The 21,233-nt window shown below is 47.4% G+C and overlaps 1 protein-coding gene across 3 annotated transcripts in view; it reads left to right on the top strand.

Annotated features, from left to right (window-relative positions):
- The window catches only part of GFOD1 (Gfo/Idh/MocA-like oxidoreductase domain containing 1), a 100,919-nt gene that overhangs the window by 57,551 nt on the left and 22,135 nt on the right, over nt 1–21,233 (top strand). The window contains exon 1 of one of the 3 annotated variants that reach the window (XM_079147320.1): nt 7,929–8,727. The exons of 1 other annotated variant lie outside the window; for it this stretch is intronic. Coding sequence is in view for 1 of the 2 variants with exons in the window: in XM_079147319.1 (XP_079003445.1) it covers nt 21,059–21,230 (172 nt within the window). In the remaining variant the exon portion in view is untranslated. Of the gene's footprint in view, nt 1–7,928; nt 8,728–20,127; nt 21,231–21,233 lie in introns of those variants that run through there. One more of the 3 variants, XM_079147319.1, reaches the window with a different exon arrangement.

Here is a 21,233-nt window from a genome sequence, read left to right as displayed (position 1 = left end):
ATATATTTTTTTTTTAATATTTTTTTATTGTAAACAAATGGGATACATGTTGTTCGTCTGTTTGTACATGGGTTAAAGGCATACCATTTGTATAATCATAAATTTACATATGGTAATGTTGTTTGATTCATTCTATTATTTTTTCCCTTCCCCCCCCACCCCTCCCACCCTTCTTTTCCCTCTAAACAGTACTTTCTTCCTCCATTCGTGCCCCCCTCCCTAACCCTAACCCTAACCCTAACACTAACTCCTCCCACCCTCCCCCTTATGTGTCATCATCCACTTATCAGCGAGATCATTTGTCCTTTAGTTTTTTGAGATTGGCTTATCTCACTTAGCATGATATTCTCCAATTTCATCCATTTGCCTGAAAATGCCATAATTTTATCGTTCTTTATGGCAGAGTAATATTCCATTGTATATATATACCACAGTTTCTTTATCCATTCATCAATTGAAGGACATCTAGGTTGGTTCCACAATCTGGCTATGGTGAATTGAGCCACTATGAACATTGATGTGGCTGTATCTCTGTAGTATGCTGATTTTAAGTCCTTTGGGTATAGACCAAGGAGTGGGATAGCTGGGTCAAATGGTGGGTCCATTCCAAGTTTTCTAAGGAATCTCCACACTGCTTTCCAGAGTGACTGCACTAATTTGCAGCCCCATCAGCAATGTATGGGTATACACCTTATATTTTATCTTAAAGGTGACACTCCCTGGGGTTTCTGTCCCTTATTTTATCTTGGAAGCAAGACAGATTTTCAAAGGTACGCCCTTGGTGGTTTTCAAGAAAGTGCCCAGTAAACTAGACATAGGGGCATCTCCAGCCCTTCTGACGTGCTTTCTGAATGCCATCTGGATTCCTGGCCCTGCTCTTCCACCCAGAGGGTGGGTCTAACATGGCACTGGACACAGAAGCAGCAGCCAGTTAGAGCAGGCTGGGTTTAAAGCAGCTCCTCCAGTGACACTTGCTGTGCCATTTACCTTCTTGCCCAGCCCACCCGGCTTCCCTGGCTTTCCAGAGTTGTCAGACCAGGCCAGGGTTTCCCAGGGCGCCTCCCTGTTCACCAGGGGAAGTTTCTTGCAAGAACGCCTGCCCCCTGGTTCCTGCAGCTTCAGGAAAGCCTTTTGTTTAAACAAAGGAACCAGCCCTGGTATCGGGGTGAACGCAGGCTTCCTACCGAGATGGAATGATCTGAACCAGAAGGAACAGGGCTGCTTTTTTCTCTTTTCCTTCCTCTTGCCCACCTGAAAGGGCTAGCAGCTCACTGGCAAAGGGTCGGAGTGAGGACAGCAGGCACCCTGGCTTTGGGGAAGTGCCTGCCCCTGTCCTGTTGAGGCACTCTTCCAAATGAATCATGAGGAAGCTCAGAAGTGGGAGCAGCCGGAGGATGGGTGGGTGGGGGCAGAATCGGGGAGGGAATGGCGGCTCTTGCGCGGCACCCTGGACACAGTGCGTCACTTGGTAAACCCCAGTTTCCTCCTCGCGGGGTGTGTGGGCCCTCACACCCCCTCCAGCTCCTTCTTTCTCTGCATTGGGGGCTGGTTTTTTTCTCCTGAGAACCCAGTTGCTGGGCAACTTGAGATCCACAGACCTGTGGTTCCACTTGGGAATTTCATAACATCACAACCCACACGAGTGAGCTTCTTGTTCATTTTGTTGTCACCAGAGCCTGAGAAGTGGGTGACAAGCTAAATCAGAGGAAACAGAGTGTGCGTTTAGGGGTGTGTGTGTTCAGGTATAAAGGGGAAGGGGTCCCGCCCAATCTCCAGTTTCCTGAGGACCTGTTGATTTCTCTTCCTCCTTCCCTGGTTATATTTCCTTAAAGAAATTATAGCTCATGACTTCAGATTGGAGCCCCTTGTGCTTCCCGGAGGAAGGAGCCAGCCCTTGCTTTATCGCAAGTTGCTGTGTGGGGGGACAGACCCACGTGAGTGGTGGGAGCAGAGGTCAAGGGGGTGATAAAGTGGGCCCACTGCACTGACCCCCACATACTTTCTTTTCCAAGAAGCAGTTTACTTGTAGCTCTGCCTGGCCAAAGTGGACAGGCTCTGTCACATTCCTCAGCAAAGTACCTGTAAACTGCAGGAGAGATGCAGGCCCAAAATAATGTCTGTAAGAGGAACCCAAGTGACCCTGAAGGGGAAGGCTTTTGTGACCAGATCCTGAAACTCAGCGACATATAGGTAATTCCTCCTAACCATAAAATCTGTAAGAATTTTATGGTCAAGATTCCAATTAGAACTGGTCAGCATGGACCAAGGTGACCTAGAGTTGTCACGTCAGTGGGGACTTTAAAATCTGATGTCATCTCACAGTCAGTCAAAAGTCCAGAGGTGGACCTGGGTGGGACTCTCTGGAAACTTCCCTGGGATCTCAATAAAGCTGGAGTGCAGGAGAGGCATAGTGTCCCTCTCCTCTGAGAGGATCCACTCCCTCCCCTGAGAGTGTCCCCTTTCCCTTTTCCTATCCCTTCAATAAACTCATTCCTGCTACTTTGAGCGACATGTCTGAAATCTTTCTGACTTGATCACAAGAATTGGGGTTTGAAGGGGCTCTTCACGCTGCCTCAGTTTCCCAGAAGGCCCTAACCCTGTACCAGCTGCATGTACTTGGTTGATGGTCCTGGGGAAAGGTCATGCTTTCCCAGCAAAGCCTTCTGGACCCTCATTAGAGATGTGTCTTAAGTCGGCTTCAACAGTCTGAGCCCAAGAGTCCAAGTATCACTCCTGAGATGTCCCTCCTCGACTGGGCTCAGAACATCATAGACGTTTAAAACACCAATTCAATTACAGGAGGCTTCCCCCACCCGCTGCCTCTGAGAGGGGAGGCTGATAAAGCCAGGGTTGGAGTGCAGAGAATAGACGTGCTGGGTGGCTCTTGCCCATGTGCTGTTGTCAAGTACGAGGTTGGAGTAGTGGGAAAAGATTGATGGGGCTTTTCTGACGGCACAGGTGGATACCATCTTGCAGATGTACTCTACTTCATTTAATTTCATCAAAATGAAAATGCTACACCTACCCCTTATGGAATACTCACTGTGTCCAGACCCGGGGATAAGAATCTTAGCCTTCTTATTTTTAGACATTTTGGTTGTTTTCCATTTTTCCCTCATTATAAATAGCGCCTGGGTGAATATCTTTGTGAGTAACTTCTTGTCTGATTTATGACATCCTATTTAAAGTAGATTCTCCTAAGGAAAATTGCTGGGCATGGAATTCTTTAAGGCGCCCCTGAGTCACTCTCCAGCTTTAGTGCTGTGACGCACGCCCACGGGAGGGAGCGGGTCTACACCCCTCACTCTCAAAGGCTTGGGGAGATCAGTCCTTTGCTCAAATAGAGGCAGGGACCTGAGCTTCAGCTAGGCTCCTGATCATTCAAGGTAAATACCTGGCAAAGTTTATTCTAGAGCCTTTGGGTTTCCATCAGATGCAAATCCAGGGAAGAGAAAGTGCATCTTTCTGGCTCACAATAGCTTTAGCTCTGCTCTGCTCAGCTCCCTCCTTCACCCCAAATCCCACAGCATCCCACCCTCACCTGCGTCTAGGTGGCTGCGTCTAGGTGGCAGAGGCCATGGGCTGCTCTCCAGAAAGAGGTTTTCACTTCTGGGCTGCTCTTGGGACCTGAGCGTAGGAGGTCCTCTGTCTCTAGAAGTTGTGCACACTGTCCTTGTTCTTGGTTCCCTGCAGGCCCTGTGCAGCGTGTCCTGAAGCTCTGTTGTCACTCTTTCGGAACAGGACCGCAGGCACAGACAGGAGGATGTTCATCCACGCAGACAGAAACCTGCGTATGCCAAGAAACCAGGGGAAGTCGTGTTCTGCCCCTGCACTCCAGTTTAAAGGGATGGAGTTGGTTCCCTGAGAGCCAACAAGCCTGTACTGAGCACCAACCACCCCAGAGGCAAACAGACCGGGTCCTGCCATACACAGCTCGGGCACCTTTTGGTAGGGGAAAGAGTAACACTGAAGAGACCATTGCATGCCCTGGGCAGGGGTGAGGCTCCTGACCAAACGCTGAGCAGGAACATCGAGAGCGATGGAGAAGGGGGAGAGGATGGCACTGGCTTCCACAGGCGGAAGAGAGGTGCGCTCTGAAGACGGACACTTCAGTAGGGATCTGAAGGCAGCAAGCAAGGGAGACCCGCAGATGTTTGCAGACGGCAGGCTGCAGGTGGAGGCTTGGCAAGCCCCGCAGGGCTGCAAGTGTGTCTGCAGGGTCCTCCAGGAGGAGGGCGGTGACCGAGGGGTGACCAAGGGGGAGGCAGAAGAGCGGAGGCGTGGAGCTGTGGAAGGTGGAGGCCAAGGGTGGTCCCACGGAGCCACAGCAAGGCCTCGGGCCTCCGTGTTGTGTGGACGGCAGGCCCTGGGAGGACCCAGGAAAGGGGCAAGACCTGGTCGCTGCCCGCGAAGGCTGGGCCAGGCTCTGACTTAGCAATCGCAGGGCTGGAAGCAGGGACGCCAGCGGCTCCTGCTATGGTGCCGATGAGAGGGAGGGTGGTCACTGAGTCCAGAGAGAGGTGGCCCCTTTGGGGACACACACCGCAGGGACATCAGATGTTATTTGCTTCCACTCGGTGGAGGTCTGGCATCCTTCCTCCCCTGGGGACAAGCAGCAACTTTCCAGTGGACCTTGCCCTTTTCGGAATCTTGCCTTCCAGGTCTCAGTCACAGCTTTTGGCGATCCCTGCATCCCTCTCCTGTGGGAAGGAGGCACGCCTCTCCTGGGCACGCATCATCTTCCTCGCCAAGTTCTTTCTTCAACAGGAAGCGTGGTCGAAGTCCAACATGGCAACCTGGACTTGCGCAAGAACCATCTGCTCCTTTTCCTCCATGCCAGGCTTCTGCTGGCTGGGAACTTGGAACACAAAGCCAGGAACCACCTGCCGAGGCCCGCCAACTGCACCATCTGACCAGGAAACACGAGGCGGACAATCGGCAGGATGCCTTTTGAATGCCCACCCGGCCCAGCACTGCCCAACTTCCTTCTAGACCTTTGCATTATTGACAGGGTTAGTGAAAAGGGCTGCGAGACATTTCCCAGGGTGACAGGGTGGCCCTCACTCAGCCAACCACTGCTCAGGGGACCGGAGTTTTCATTCCCGCTCTGCCATTGGCCAGATATTTGGACCACGTCTTTGACGGCTTGCTTTCTAAGAAGTTGAAAGTGACATCTTAGAAATCCTAGGCTGAAAGAATGAGCAGGAGATAAGGAGCAGAGGTAACAGGAAAGCAACGCCTGGGGCCTTGGGAGATCCTTCCGGTGGCGTCCCAGGTTAGGATTCAGGGTCGTCTCCTCCGTGGCACTCTTTAGTCCTCCACGTTTGTTTTATTTAGGACATCAAGGCTGCATGGCTGGATTCATTCTGTTGAAGGAGACGTGAGCAAACTGAAGCTAGGATAAGAAGATAAAACTTGCACTCAAGGAGAATCATCCCTGATGTCTGTATATTCTGCAAAAGGATCCGTCACGCATCAGCCTGGCTCTGTCTGGGTTGGAGTTTTGCATCTCAGGAGAGTAATTACTGCAAGCAGGACAGTCACCCACCCAACACAGCTCTGCTTCCTCCGGACCCAGCCCTCCTTTGACCTATTTTGATCTTTCCCTCCTTTTGTCATGAGTTCTAGTTCTGCCTGCCTCATGCAGAGGCTTTGGTGCGAATTTTGAGCCAGCAGGTGAATGACAATCTCAGTCCAGGTCTGGGGCCGAAGCCAGGTCAGGTTAGCCCGATCCCTGTCCCTCTTCTTCCTGCAAATTAAAATGTCTTTCCCAGGAGCAGCAGGGTGATCGCCTTTAGAAAGTCTTTCTCCTCTGTTTTCTTACTTTGCTGCATATTGTAAAATTAGGCTGTGCATCAGTGGGCGTGGCCAGTGCTTTCCACATCACATCGTTATTTTTTTTATTGGTTCTCTTTGGTTTTACATGACAGCAGAATCCATTTTGATGGAATTATAAAAGCAGGGGATATATCTTGTTGCATTGTTATTCAAGCGAATGTGCGTGGGTGCTATACTGAGGCGTGGGTTAGACTCTTTCAACTTTTCCCAGCAGGTTCCAAATCCAGATGTGCATTATTGTTGTGATGATAAGGTGGCAGCTGATACTGTTACCTGAACTGTGGTGGAAAGAACCCATATTCTGTGTATTCTTTTCCCTTTGCCTTTATGAGAAGTGCCCCTGGGCTCAGGGCTTCCTTGCTGTTTTGAACTTGATGTTGTCCTGGGTCTTGCCTGACAGGCTGAGTGAAGCAGTAAGAAGCCCTCCTTGCTCAGCACACTGTCCTAGCAGCACCGCTAGTTGGTAAACAGCAAATGGCATAAAAGTACTGGTACTGCTAGACTCAGTCATTGGACGTAGGTAAAAACGAAGTAGCAAAGTGAAGAGTAATGGAATGCTTTAGAGGACATTGGTCCCCTTGTCCAGTTTCACTTCCTGAACTTTCAGTTACTGAGGGTCAACTGTGGTCCAAAACTATTACGTGGCACATTCCAGAAATAAACAATTTGGAAGTTTTTAAATTGCACGCCTTTCTGAGTAGCATGACGAAATCTCACACCACCCTTGGTCTGTCCCACCTAGGATGTGAATCATCCCTTTGTCTCGGGTAGCCACACTGTGTAATGCCTAATTGATGAATTTAACTTTATCAAAGGTGTGTACGTGCAGGAAAAATATATGGTACTGTTAGGGTTCAGTACCACCCACTGTTTCGGGCATCCCCTGGGGTCTTGGAACATATCCCCCTTGGATGAGGGGCTACTTCTGTACAGAGCATCCTAGCATGTGTTTCTTCTTGAACACATTGTGCGGTGTCATAGTAGGTGCTTTATAAGGAAGTCGAATAATTGATTTGATCTCGTTCATAGGTAAGCGATGATCCCGTCTGGGAGACGGTGACGATGCAGGGGAGGTTTGAGAAGCTGGTGGCAGCGTCTGACCTGGCTCTTCCCTAGTCCTGTTCACCCTCTCGGCAGAGCTGGACCTCCCTTATGTGCCTTTCCTCTCTGTCCCCGCCTCTGTCCATCTCGCCTACCTGGGGCCTGGTCACTGCCCACTCATGCTTGAATGATTCATGCAAAAAAACGTTTCATGTAAAATTCACCTGGCACAAGTGGGCGCTGAGTAAGAGCCAGATACCAAGCTTTTATTGGGAATAGCCAAGCAAGTGGGGCGTGTCCACTGAGCTGCCCTCTCTGATCAAACCCCTCGGAGCCTCCTCACTTGCTGGGGGAGGAAATGCGAGCTTCCCACCCCGCCCGGGGCTCCCGCCTCCCCCAGCGGCACCTCCCTTCTGCGCTGGTGCGCAGCCCCTGACGCCCTGGCTTCTCCTGGACCCGCCAAGCCCCTCCTCCCCCCATGGTGAGCTGTTCCTTGTCTTTTCCTCCTTGGCCTAAGTGCCACCTCTGAGGGAGGCTTCTGCTGACGGCCTGTCTAAAGTTCCCTCTTGTTACTCTGTCACATCGTCTCCCTCAGAACATTCTGCCACCTGCGGTGGTCTCTCTCCCGTTGTTGTTTATTGTCTGGGACGTGAAATTTCTGACTGCTGGGACCCGGTCTGCCTTTTATCACGGCGTGCTTGGCACACGGTTGAGGCTGGAAGAACCTGGTCAGTGGTTGTCGGATGAATAAACAGAAATCAGGATACCTGAGATGATCCACCTAAAAGGAGGAGAGGTTTATTTTGGCTCACAGCTTTGGAGGTTTCAGTGCTTGGCCACTTGGCCCTGCTGCTCTGGGCCTGTGGTGGCATGCTACATCATGGCTGTGCGTGTGGCCCAGAGCCTGTTCACCTCGTGGCAGCCAGGAGGCAAGAGGGAGAAGGGAAGGAGCCAGCATCCCAGTGTCCCCTTCCAGGGCACACCCCCAGTGACCTACCTTCCCTCCTGCAGGTCCTCCTTAGTAAGAGTTCCACCACCTCGCAATAGCACCACAGGCTGAGGTCACATTTTTGATAAAAGGGGTCTTTGGGGGACATTTGGGTCCAAATGATGGGAGCTACCCAGGGAAATCTAGTTAGGAATTTAAATTACTTTGTCCTATGTCTCTATCTGATAGAACTGATCCCTCCTGTGAATATGAACTAAGGGGATCCCTCTTGAACTTCAGGCCCAGGACACTGGTGACCAGCATTTGTCCAGCACTTCCTGAGGGCCAGGCACTGGCGTGCTTCCCACAGCCACCCTGGGATGAGAGCACCAGTTTTTGGTCTTCATTTTCCAGAGGAGAAATCGATGGCACAAAAATCATATGAGGGTCCCAGGTGGCGGTGCTGCAGTTGAACCCAAGCAGAGTGGTTCTTGGACTTGTCCTGCTGCAGGTCCTGCCAGAGACAGCCGCACGCATTCTGGCCGGAGGAAAGGGTCACACTCTCTGCGGGACAAGCAGCCCAGCTCCTAGCCTCTCAGGCCTCTGCTGGCTGGTCTCACTCCGCTGGTTGGCTGTGCAGTGGGGCTGGCTGTCTCTGCCAAGTTCTCCCAGCACTCGCAGACCTGCGTCACAGACCTGGCTCTCCCTCCCGTGTGACTGCGCTGCCATCGTGAGTCATTTCCAAATATGCACATCTTTCTTCCCCATCTAGGTTGCAAGACGCTGAGGAACAGGACTCGAGCTTTGTGTTTGTTCTCCAGTTTACCCAGAACACCTGGAATGGCATGTAGAAGTGGTTTCGTGTCACTTAGCCTGACCGGGGAACAGAACAGTCTCTGCAGGGTGGTGGCCTTCTAGTGGTAGGTAAAGACCTGCCTGGAATAGGCGGTACGAACAAGCCCTTATCTCTTTTTAGAACGAATGTGGTTTGCTTTGGCAGCTGCTCAGGAGACGGAAAACATCACATGTGGCATCTAGAGTCTGTTGTCTGGAAGAGGTTCAGGGCCTCAGCCACTGTGTGCCTGTCGTATTGGCCTCTTACTATCAGGCATCTCTGCACCTTATAATTCCTAAGGGGCTGCTGTTCCCATTCCTCTGTACAAAGTTCAGACCCAGCTGAGCTCTGTGATGAACGTGGTCTGCTTGGCTGGGCCCCAGGGTCATCTCTCCAGGCTGTTTGTTCAGCTCTGCAGTGGGCTACTTTGCACCCGGGCATGTCTTAGAAGGCAGTCCAGGCTGTCAGACAGTCGAGGGGTGACAGCCTGGGAACTGAGGGACTGCATGTGCTTCAGAGGGTGTTCTCCCTGTGTTGGCTAGAGATGCTCATTGTTTTCAACCTGCTCATCCTGGGCCTCCCTGAGGTCAGGAGAGTGAAGGGCGACCCTGTACCCAGCTGGAGCGGCCTACCCTGCTGCAGCTGAATGTCACCAGGGTGCTGCTCATTAGCCAGGGTTTTGCTGGTTTTTCTTGGATCAGACCTGTTCTTTGGATTACTCTTTGGACAAGAAATGCGTGCTTAGTGCCTGCCATTGTGGAGGCCGACTCTGGCTGTGCTCATGTGCCTTGGTGGCAGGAGAGAGCGTGGACCAGCAGCAGGCTAAAGAACCCCTGGCAAGCAGGCAGCCTAGTCCCCATGGTGTCTGTTCCCAGGCAGACTTTTTCCCTTCTTTTTGGTACTGGGGTTGGAACCCAGGGGTGCTTAACCACTGAGCCACATACCCAGTCCTTTTAATTTTTATTTTGGGACAGGGTCCTGTTAAGTTGCTTAGGGTCTCACTAAGTTGCTAAGGGCCTCACTAAGTTGCTGAGGCTGGCCTCAAATTTGGGATCCTCTCACCTCAGATTCTTGAGCTTCTGGGATTATAGGCACGCACCACCATGCGCAGCCCCAAGCAGACTTTTTTTAAGATGGGCAGGTCACCTCCATTGTTCTTTCTTCCTGCGACCAAGAGAGCATGAAGGATCAGGGCATGGCTTCACCAAATCGTGTGGCTGGTATTTTGAAAAATGAGGGAGACTATCAGGCACAAGTGGCACACAGGTCTCAGGTAGACATTCTAGGGAAACGTGTTGACAAAGGCTGACGCGGGGCAGAGCCAAGGGGATTGACCATCTGCCTGGGCTGCTTGGATGCTCTGGGAAAACTTCATTCCCAGTTCAGGTGTATTTGGGCTTCTTATGTATACAGTGGGTGCCACCGAGACCGCCTGAGAGACTGTGAACAGTGCTGAGCAAACACGATTGTGCTCATTGTCATAGCAACCGTGTCAGTCTTCAGAAGCACGCGCTCTCTGAAGCGGACGGCATCCCCAAGGGCTTCTCAGATGAGGGTTTGATAATGGCTTTGCTGAGAGGAGCATCCCTTCCGTGTACTTGGTCATCACAGCCTCACAGGAGGGGGGGAGGGCTCAGAGCCCAGGGGGGAAGGCAAGAAAATGGGAGCTGAAAGCAGACGTGTCCTCGCTGATTTCTGCAGCCCAAGGCCAGTTCTCTGGCTGGAAGAGTCCACGCCACTGGAATAAGACTAACACGTGGGAGGAGGGGCAGACATTAAAAATAATGGAAATTCAACTGCTAACACCTATCAGAAGTCACACTGACTCTGCTTCTGCACCAGTTCCTGTTACCTGAATATCAGCCCCCCTAAAATTACAGTCGATCTTTGTTTGTATCAGTTTGCTTTGGCTGCCATAACAAAAAGTACCAGACTGGTTTAAATACCAGAATGAATTTTCTCAAACTTCTGGAGGTTGGAAGACTGAGATCAAGGTAGCAGCAGGGTTGGTTTCTGTTGAGGCCTCTCCTTGGCTTGCAGATGGCATCTTCTTGTGTCCTGATGTGGGCTTCCCTCTGTGTGTGTCTGTGTCCTAATCTCCTCTAAGGACATCAGTGGGATTGGATTAGGGCTACCCCAGCAACTTCATCTTAACTTGGGCACCAAGTACAGCACATTCCGTAGGACTGGGGGTTGAGACTTCAACATGTGAATTTCAGAGGGACACGTTAGCCCAGAACTCTTACCATGTGTGACGTGGTAGAATAATCATCAGGGCTAATATCTGAGCTTGGACTATGCAGGGAGCTATCCTTATCCTCCTCATCTCTCAGACACCAAAAGAGTTCAGTGCCATGCTTCTAGAAGATGATAGAGCAAGACTTGAAGCAGGCGCTCTGATCCCAAGTCTCCATGCAGCTGCTGAGGTCTTGCCCAGGTCTCTCCTGGAACAGCTGTCAGTGCAGGCTACAGAATGGGCTCATCCCAACTCATGGGAGAGAAGGAAATACGGAGCTGCTCTCACATGCTCCCACCTGGTTCCCCTCAGCCTTGGAATGACAGGCCTTCGTCTTGGTGGCCAGCCACCCTCCAAGTGTCTTTCTGGTGATGCTGTTCCTACAACTGAGGAAAGCAGGTTGCGAGTTACAGCTGGATGAAAATGGACAGTGGATGTCTTTGTGGACGGTCACGCAGAGCAAAGGCGGCAGGCCCCACCACCCAGGCTGAGCCCGACCGGTGTGGAGCTGGCTGCTCTCACCAGGGCCTCTCGTTCCAGGGGTTCCTTGAGATGCAGCCTTTTCATTCTTCCCTCGGACAGTCTCTGCGTCCTGTGAAGCAACAACAGCTTCCTCACGGGGCTACGCTCGTGCTTGGCAGTTTGCAGGGGCCTGGACTCTTCTCTCGAGAGCTTAGGGCTTCACCGTACAATCCCACAGGTATTCCTTGTGAGTCCGAAGACTTTCCCACCGTCTCCTGGAAGCTCCACGCCACTCGGCTGTCATAGCTGAGGCCCAGGGTAGGGGTCGGGCAGGGACGGCTTGCGTACTCAGCATCACCATCATGACTTGGGTCTCTCCCCCTCTCCCCCGTCTTCTCTCCTCTTTCTCTTCTTCCAACCAGTCTCTTCAGACCTACCTGGGTCTCTCCTGGGAGTCCCCTGACACTGATCTGAGCTTTAAAATTGTTCTCCACTTTCCTCCCGCCAGCATGTTGGGTGATGAGTGCTCTTTCTTTCCAGTTGTCATGGTACAGATTTCCTGGGCCCTAGAAGGACACTCTTTCCTGAAATGGTCCAATAACCCATCCAAACACAGGACTGGGCCGGTGGCACTGACCCAGGACCCTGGCCTTCCAGAATACAGATTCCAGAGTAGCTTACTACCCTTATCTGAAGTCAAGGCATCTTTCCAGAAGTCCAAGGAAAACATTTTCAAATCTCTTGGGGTTTGGGACTTGATTTCCCCATCTTGCCTGCCTTTCTGATGTTATTGACCTGGGTTGGCCCTGCCTTCAGAATCCCCCCAGTTCTAAAAAAGCTGAACATCTATATCATTTTATAAATTCAGCAGATTCCATTTCCTTTCAGTTCCTTTCTTATCTAAGTTCAAACAACAGACTCCTCTATTAAAGAAAAGAATGTGGCATACTTCCTTGGAAATCATTTCCACCTGTAAATCTTTCCATCTTCCTGGCTGTGTCTGTGTGTAACAAGGTCACTGAGATTAGTCCCCTAACCTAAAGATAGGAACTTGATGGGTGTTAGGATTTGGGGACTGGTTGCATTTTCTTCTTCAGATGTACCTGTGTTACTTAGTTTTTAAAACTTGAACGTGTGTCTTTTTTTTGTTGTTTTTGTTTTTCTAAAATCCATGGAGTCATTCCAAGAGAAAAGAAGAGAGAAGTAAACAAACAGTATCCCAGCGATTCCTTTAACAGAATTGTGTGAACCAGGTGAGCCCTGAGCACTGTCAGTCATAAAATCACTGAGGTAGAGGGCCCCAGGTCTGCCCTGGGCCTCAGATTATCTCCTATCAAATCTGTTGTTTGCTGGGGGCTGGGTCTTACTTCGACCCAGTGACCTACTTTCCTGCAAGTCCTGAGTGGCTCACCTGAGCTCTTTATCGGGTTGCTGTGTCTTGTCTCCCTGCAAGGTCACTTGAGGAGGTCCTCAGAGCCCAATACAAGTGTTCACTAGAACAGCAGCCATCAGTAGGAAAGCTATACCCACCCCCTCACAATTCATGTTGTTTGTAAACAAAACACCCCTCATCAAACCTTCACTTGCTGGGAAGCTTTTGCCATGCTGCCCAAGATAAGAGGCTTGCTCTATTGTGTGGCAAATTTCATTAGGCAAAACAAGCCACTTGGGACTGAGACCTGGCCTTACAAGGAAAAGAAATTAAACCCTGCCTGCCACAGCCTGGCCTAAGGTCGCATTCAGTTGTGTTCTGGTCGGGGGCTGTTTCCGGAGCTGGGAGCACATGTGTTGCTTGGCCAAGGGCTTCTGAGTAGCAGGGCCCTGCCACTCTCTCCTGCTCATTCCATAGGGAAGGGTACATGTCTCACATACCTTCACCAGATTAGAGTTTCTCTGGGAGCTAAGCCAAGTGCTCCCATGCTTTGGGAACTGACCCTACAAGAGAACTGTGTGAACTTCTGCTCTCTGGTTGGGCAATCTCCAAAGTCAGTTGGGTGAGCCCAGGCAAGGGCGTGGTGGAGCTAGAGTCACCCTATTTATTTCATCACTGTCTACGTTAAACAAAGGGTTTGTGTTTGCAATTCCCTGATGATGAAATCCAGTGACAGGAAAAGCCGGGTGACCGGGTCCTGTTGTGATGGCTGATCCTCTGGGCTCCTTTGATCTCAGTCTCCCCGTCCCCAGGTTTGCTCCACAGAGCCTCAGAGCTGGGCAGAAAGTGATGTTTCCTCAAAAACCCAATCTCTGCTTTGAAGAGGTTTTCGATTCTAGGAGAAGCTCTTTGAATTTGGCTATCTTGGGCAGTTTTCTTGGCCATTTTAACAGGGTGTCCGAAAGGCATTCCAGAGACGTTGAGGCTGGGTTTAAATATGAGCCTTTATTCTGGGAGGCTGAGCCAGTCTGGTCAGGGGTGGTTCTCTTGAAGTAGATAACATATGGAGGGAGGTGAGATAAAGAAGGAAACTGGGAAGATACAGCCTCTGTAGCCGGAGCTAGCAAGGTAAGATTCTTTATTCAAGAGAAAGGCAGGAGGAGCTAGAGGTTGGCTTTCCAAGAGGAAGGCCAGTGGTGGCATCATCTATTTTAAGGGGGATATCCTCCTTCTCTTTGCAGATAAATCCCAAGCATACAATTTCAACTACTGTATCCCAGATTCAAAAATACAGTTTCTTTCTCACATAGCTCGTCTATAGAGATGATCTCTTCCCTGTTTCCCTCTGTAAGTGGTCTGGTTGCTTCACAGTATCTGGGACACAGGATCCTCTCTTGTTGCCTGACTCTTCTTGACTGTGCGGTTCAATATGGCCTCACCACTGTTGGTATTCACACAGGAAGGTAAGGGAATGGAGAGGTGCACCATGGGAAGTTTACATGTCCCTTCTCTTATCCCATTGACTAGAACTTAGTCACATGGCCACCCTTGATTGCAGAGCGGACTGGGAAATGTAGTTTCTATTCTTGGAATCCATGGGTCCAGCTAAAAATTTATGGTACTGGAGAAGTGGGGGGAGACTGATCGGAAGGAGAAGAGGGACAAGCAAGGGTTTCTCTACTCATCACCACCCTGTGTAATAAGTAAGACTGACCCAGGGGTGGGCACAGGCAGCAACTAGAACAGGACTCCCAAAGAAAGCTTCCCAGTGACCTGCTGTAAAACATTTTAAAGTAAATACCACTGTATTAGGCCCTATGGGTTCGGAGTTCATTTTCTAAAAATCTCAATTCCAGCTGACCTGCATGTCCCTTTGTTGGTTAGGGAAGCTTTATTTGGAAGTTGAGTGTCAAGGAGCCGCTCTCTAGGCATTTGTACTTAACATCCAGTACGGATGTACAGAATACTCCAGAAAGCATGGATTTGAAACAGGTAGGACTCCTTTTGTTTTATGTCCCCACTTTCTCTCTGCCTTCCTTTCCCATCCATTTGGGTTAGGATGCAGGAGTTCCACAGGCCTAGCAGGAACCTGCTAGGTTCTGGGGCCTTCCTACCCTGTCCACACGGCACTCTCGCAGGCTTTACACAAGATGTCCTTCAAAGGGTTTCAGGGCAGGGGCTGCAGGGAGCAGAGGTAGCACAGAGAGCTCCTTATGTAATGTGGTAAACAAATAGCAAAGGGGCGTTTCATTTTCCATTAGCCAGAGAGGCATTTTATTTCCACTAGAAATGGGAGCAGACGTGAAAGCAATTAGTGTTAGTGGGTTTACATGATGTCCCTGGAGCCAGCAAAATCCTAAGGCCAGATGTCTGTACTTGACTGGTTCCTTATTCAGAGAACATCGGTGAGTTCTTTCCATCCCTGCCCATCTCTGCCTTCTGCCAAAAAGACCCAAAATATCACAGTTGGGAGAACAGAATATTTCCTGAATAGCAGGGGCAGGAGGCCTGTTCTTTAGAGATAGAGAATGTTGCCTCTGAATTTGAGGAGGGGCAGCTAGGACTGGCAGGGAAAATGTTCCAGGCCTCTGATGATTGGGGCTTGAAGCAGAGATACACTTCTATGCTTCTTTGTCTTTAACCCTGTCCTCTCCCACCCCCTATGCACCTAGAATAGGAAAGAGAGGACTCCACAGCAAACTGAAGCCCTGAACACTTGCCCCCTACACACACACTCTCTCACACACACACACACAGAAGAATAATGCAATCTAAGTTTTGCTCCATCTCCAGCCCCACCATGTCCATCGTCACCACCGTGACCACCGATGCCCTGGAATCCACCACTTAAACACTTTCTAACGTAAATGTTCATTTTCCTGTACAACTTCATCTCTTCCTTCAAGGCCCCATATAGCACGGTTGGTCGTTGCTTATCTCATCATTGGTGACTTAGCCCACGTGAGCCACTACCCCATTGAGAGGTGCTGTAAATGTAAAATACACACTGATTTCCAAAACTCAGTTTAAAAATCTATGCAAAATGTCTCATGTTTATACTGATGACATGTTAATAAAATTTTGGATAGACTGGGTTAAGAGAAATGTACAATTAAAATTAATTACACCTGCTTCTTTTTGCCTTTTTAAATGAGGTTCAGGAAAATCAAGCCTCCTACTTGGCCATAGCAAGAAAGTAGAACTGTTGTTCAAGTTCACATATTTTAGATGCCACAGTTGCAATGACAAGGAGGTATACTTTTTTTTTTTTTTTTTCTGCTTGGGATGGAACCCAGGGGCATGCCACCACTGAGCTAAATCGCCAGTCATTTTTATTTTTTGTGTTTTCAGACAGGACTCACTAAGTTGCCCAGGCTGGCCTGGAACTTGTCACCCTCCTGCCTCACCCTCCCTGGTAGCTGGCATGTGCTACCCGGATTGGCTGAATTCCAAGGATTTTTAAAGTTTTATTTTTGTCTCTTTGGATCCTTACAAAACTCTTGTGAAAGGCAGGAAACTTGGGCAAATCCCTCGGCTTTGCTGATTGGTTGCAATTTCCCTCAATTCTGAGAAGGGGCTGGACTAGGTGACCGTTCTGTGAGTCCTTGTCTTTGTGACTTCCTAGGCACAAGAAAGGGCCGAGCCTGGATTAGACTTTCCCCGCAGGACTCCTTCACTGGCTCTCTATCTTACAACATTTTGCACAGTTTTTTCCAGACGTCACCTACGTGCATTAAATGATAAGTCAATATTTTTGACATCCTAGGAATTTATTTCGGGTCTCATTTAAAATCACACTTTGATTTCAAACTGTCATCATTTATCATTTTTTTAAATTTATTTTTATTGTAAACAAACGGGATACATGTTGTTTCTGTTTGTACATGGAGTAACAGCATACCATTTGCGTAATCATACATTTACACAGGGTAATGATGTCTGATTCATTCTGTTATTGTTTCCTCCCCCCACCCCTCCCACCCCTCTTTTCCCTCTATACAGTCCCTCTTTCCTCCATTCTTGCCCCCTTCACACCCCCCATTATGTGTCATCATCCGCTTATAAGTGAGATCATTCGTCCTTTGGTTTTTTGAGATTGGCTTATCTCACTTAGCATGATATTCTCCAATTTCATCCATTTGCCTGAAAATGCCATAATTCTATTATTCTTTATAGCTGAGTAATATTCCATTGTATATATATACCACAGTTTCTTTATCCATTCATCAATTGAAGGACATCTAGGTTGGTTCCACAGTCTGGCTATTGTGAATTGAGCAGCTATGAACATTGATGTGGCTGTATCTCCGTAGTATGCTGATTTTAAGTCCTTTGGGTATAGGCCAAGGAGTGGGATAGCTGGGTCAAATGGTGAGTCCATTCCAAGTTTTCTAAGGCATCTCCACACTGCTTTCCAGAGTGGCTGCACTAATTTGCAGCCCCACCAGCAACGTATGAGTGTACCTTTCTCCCCACATCCTCGCCAACACCGATTGTTGCTTGTATTCTTGATAATCGCCCTTCTAATTGAGGTGAGATGGAATCTTAGTGTAGTTTTGATTTGCATTTCTCTTATTACTAAAGATGGTGAACATTTTTTCATATATCTGTTGATTGCTTGTAGATCTTCTTCTGTGAAGTGTCCATATCCTTAGCCCATTTGTTGATTGGGTTATTTGTATTCTTGGTGTAGAGTTTTTTGAGTTCTTTATAGATTCTGGAAATTAGTGCTCTATCTGAAGTATGAGTGGCAAAGATTTTCTCCCACTCTGTAGGCTCTCTCTTCGCATTGCTGATGGTTTCCTTTGCTGAGAGAAAGGTATTTAGTTTGAATCTATCCCAGTTATTGATTCTTGCTTTTATTTCTTGTGCTATGGGAGTCCTGTTAAGGAAGTCTGATCCTAAGCCAACAAGGTGAAGATTTGGACCTACTTTTTCTTCTATAAGATGCAGGGTCTCTGGTCTGATTTCAAGGTCCTTGATCCATTGTGAGTTGAGTTTTGTGCAGAGTGAGAGATAGGGGTTTAGTTTCATTCTGTTGCATATGGATTTCCAGTTTTCCCAGCACCGTTTGTTGAAGAGGCTATCTTTTCTCCATTGCATATTTTTGGCACCTTTGTCTAGTATGAGAAAATTGTATTTATTTGGGTTTGTATCCATGTTCTCTATTCTGTACCATTGATCTACCTGTCTATTTTGGTGCCAATACCATGCCGTTTTTGTTACTATTGTTTTGTAGTATAGTTGAAGTTCTGGTATTGCGATACCCCCTGTTTCATTCTTCCTGCTAAGGATTGCTTTAGCTATTCTGGGTTTCTTATTCTTCCAGATGAATTTCATGATTGCTTGCTCTATTTCTGTAAGGTACATCATTGGGATTTTAATTGGAATTGCATTGAATCTGTATAACACTTTTGGTAGTATGGCCATTTTGACAATATTAATTCTGCCTATCCAAGAACATGGGAGATCTTTCCATCTTCTAAGGTCTTCCTCAATTTCTTTCTTCAGCGTTTTGTAGTTTTCATTGTAGAAATCTTTTACCTCTTTGGTTAGATTGATTCCCGAATATTTTATTTTTTTGAGGCTATTGCAAATGGAGTTGTTTTCCTCATTTCCCTTTCAGCTGTTTTGTCGCTTGCGTATAAAAATACTTTAGATTTATGTGTGTTGATTTTATAGCCTGCTATTTTGCTGAATTCATTGATGAGGTCTAGAAGTTTTCTGGAGGAGTTTTTTGGATCCTCTAAATATAGAATCATTTATCATTTTTTAACTTTTTAAAATATGGAAACACCCAGTCTCTCCACTTTTTTCCCTGCAAAAAAAATCAAGTATTCATGAGTTGTTGCCACCATTGCCACCATAAACCTTAGAACGTTCCAGAAATTACCCCCAAAAGAAACCATTGGCAATTACTCTCCCAATCCCCTCCCTCTGCTGCAACCTCAGGCAACCCATAATATTTGTTTCTATAGGTTTGCCCATTTTGAAAATTTCATATCAGAGAAATCATGTGTGGTTTTTCTGTGAGGTTTTTTCCACGTCATAAAACCTCCAAAATTCATCCACACTGTAGCCTATATCAGAACTTCATTCTTTTTTGTGGCTGAAATACTCCCTTGTATGGATGTTCTACCTTTTGTTTACCTGTTCATTCACTAGATGATAGACATTCGGGTTGTTTCTGTCTGTGGCTGTAGTTAATAGTGCTGCCATGAATAGTTACACACATGTATAAGTTAGAATACCTGTTTCAGTTCCTTTGGGTCTACACCTGGATTGGAATTGCTGGGTCATGTGGTCACTTTATGATTAACTTTTCGAGGTACTTCCAGAATGTTTTCCAAAATGGTGATGCCATTCTCTGTTCCAACCAGCAGCATTCTAATTACATCTCTACTAACGTTCCTTATTCTCTTTTTGACTGTAGTCACTGTTAGTCTAAGTGAATTGATAGCTCATTGTGGTTTTGATTCGACTTTCCTTAACACCTAATGATGTTGAGTATCTTCACAAGTTTATGGACTGTTTTATGTCTTCCTTGGGGAGATGTCTATTCAGATCTTAGCTCATTTTAATTTCATTTATCTTTTTATTATTGAATTGTCAACGTTATTCATCTATTATGGGTATAGTTTCCTTCTCAGATACCGGGTTTGCAAACATTTTCTCCCATTCTCTGGGTTGTTTAATACTTCCTTGATGATGTCCTTTAGAGGACAAGGACTTTATTTTTGAGAAAGTCCAATTTATCTCACTCGTTTTTCTCTCTCTTTAAATTTTTGGTTCCTGGTTTTGGGTGTCATTTCTGAAAAGGCTTTGCTTAACCCCAGGTCTCAACTTTCTACTTTTCTGTTTTGTTCTAGTTTTTATAGTTTTTAGCTTTTACAGTTAGGTCCTTAATTCACACTGAATTAACTTTTGCATATGGCGGGAGAAAAGGTCTAGTTTCATTCTTTAGATGTGGGTATCCCATTATCCCAGCACCTCTTGTTGAAAAGACTGTTTTTTCATTGAATTATCTTGGCACCCTTGTTGAAAATCAATTGATTATTGGAATAAGGACTTATTTGCAGACTCTTAATTCTATTTCATTAGATTCATTTGTTCATATCTGTGCCAGCACACCATCTTTATTTCCGTATCTTTATAGTAAATTTTTTGTTGTTGTTGTTGATTTGTTTTTGTACCAGGGATCGAACCCAGGGGCGCTTAATCACTGAGCCACATCCTTAACCCTTTTTTTTAAAAAAAAAAAAAAAAGTTTTTAGTTGTAGATGGACACAATATCTTTATTTATTTTTATGTGGTGCTGAGGATTGAACCCAGGGTCTCACATATGCTAGGCAAGCTCTACCACTGAGTCACAACCCCACCTGACCCCCCGCCCTTTTTATGTTTTATTTTGAGACAGGGTCTTGCTAAGTTGCTTAGGGCCTAGCTAAGTTGTTCAGGCTGGCTTTGAATTCCTGGTTCCAGCCTTCAGAGCTGCTGGCATTACAGGCCTATGCCACCAAGCCTGACTGTAATAAGTTTTGCAATCATGAAGTATAAGTCTTCCTACTTTGTTCTTGTTCAAATTGTTCTCACTATTCTGGGCCCATGTTTTCTGCTTGTCAATTTTTACATAAGGCAACTTGGAATTGCATGGGATCTGTGTGTCAGTCTGGGAATGTTGCCATCCTAACCACATTAAGCCTTCTGATCCATGGACATGGAGGATCATTTCAGTTATTGGCATCTTTGATTGCTTTCCACTATGTCTTTTAATTTTCAGAATACAAATTTTGCACTTCTTAAATTTATTTCCAAGTATTTTATTCTTCTTGATACTGTTGTAAATAAACTTGTTTTCCTAATTAAATTTTCAGATTGTTCATCTCCCTGCAAAAAATTTTAAGTAAACAGCATCATACATTCTATCCGTCAATACCAAAGCTAGCGTCTCTAACTGATAAGCTCCTCCCTCCCCACCTTCCCTATAACCACCTCACCACTACTGCACCGAAAACAACTCACACAGATTCCCTGCTGTCATCTCCTGTGTGGTCCAGCTTTGGATTTCTCTGATTATCTCTAAAATGGCTTCTCATGGTTGGCCTTCCCAAGTCAGGATCCAAACAAACCCACACCTTATACTTGGCAATTACGCTTTACAGTTTTCCTCCATTTTCTAACAGTTGGTCTTGTCTTTTCTCTCCCTTCTTTGTTCTCTTCTTTTCCCCTCCCACCCTTCCTTCTTGTTTCTCTTTCATGCTTGGAAGGTTTAAGTTTTATATTTTTCAGGCAGAGCTGGTCTATAACCTCACACTGGGCAATGTCTACTCAGATGATCCTCATTAAATGGATCTCAGCTTCTTCCCATTTCATTTTATAGAAAGAAATTTGAAACAGACAACGGTTTTCTGGAGCAGTAAGGCCACTGGTCCACGCGAGAGCATGATGCTGCTGTTGGCTCTCCAGACACCTGCTGGGGAGGACTCATCCTTGGCGAAGACACTGGACAGAACACCAGGTT

Source organism: Sciurus vulgaris (assembly GCF_902686455.1).
Source record: "Sciurus vulgaris genome assembly, chromosome: 7".
Taxonomy (NCBI): Eukaryota; Metazoa; Chordata; class Mammalia; order Rodentia; family Sciuridae; genus Sciurus; species Sciurus vulgaris.
Note: the sequence above shows the minus strand (reverse complement) of the source record. Positions and strands in the feature narration are given on the sequence as shown.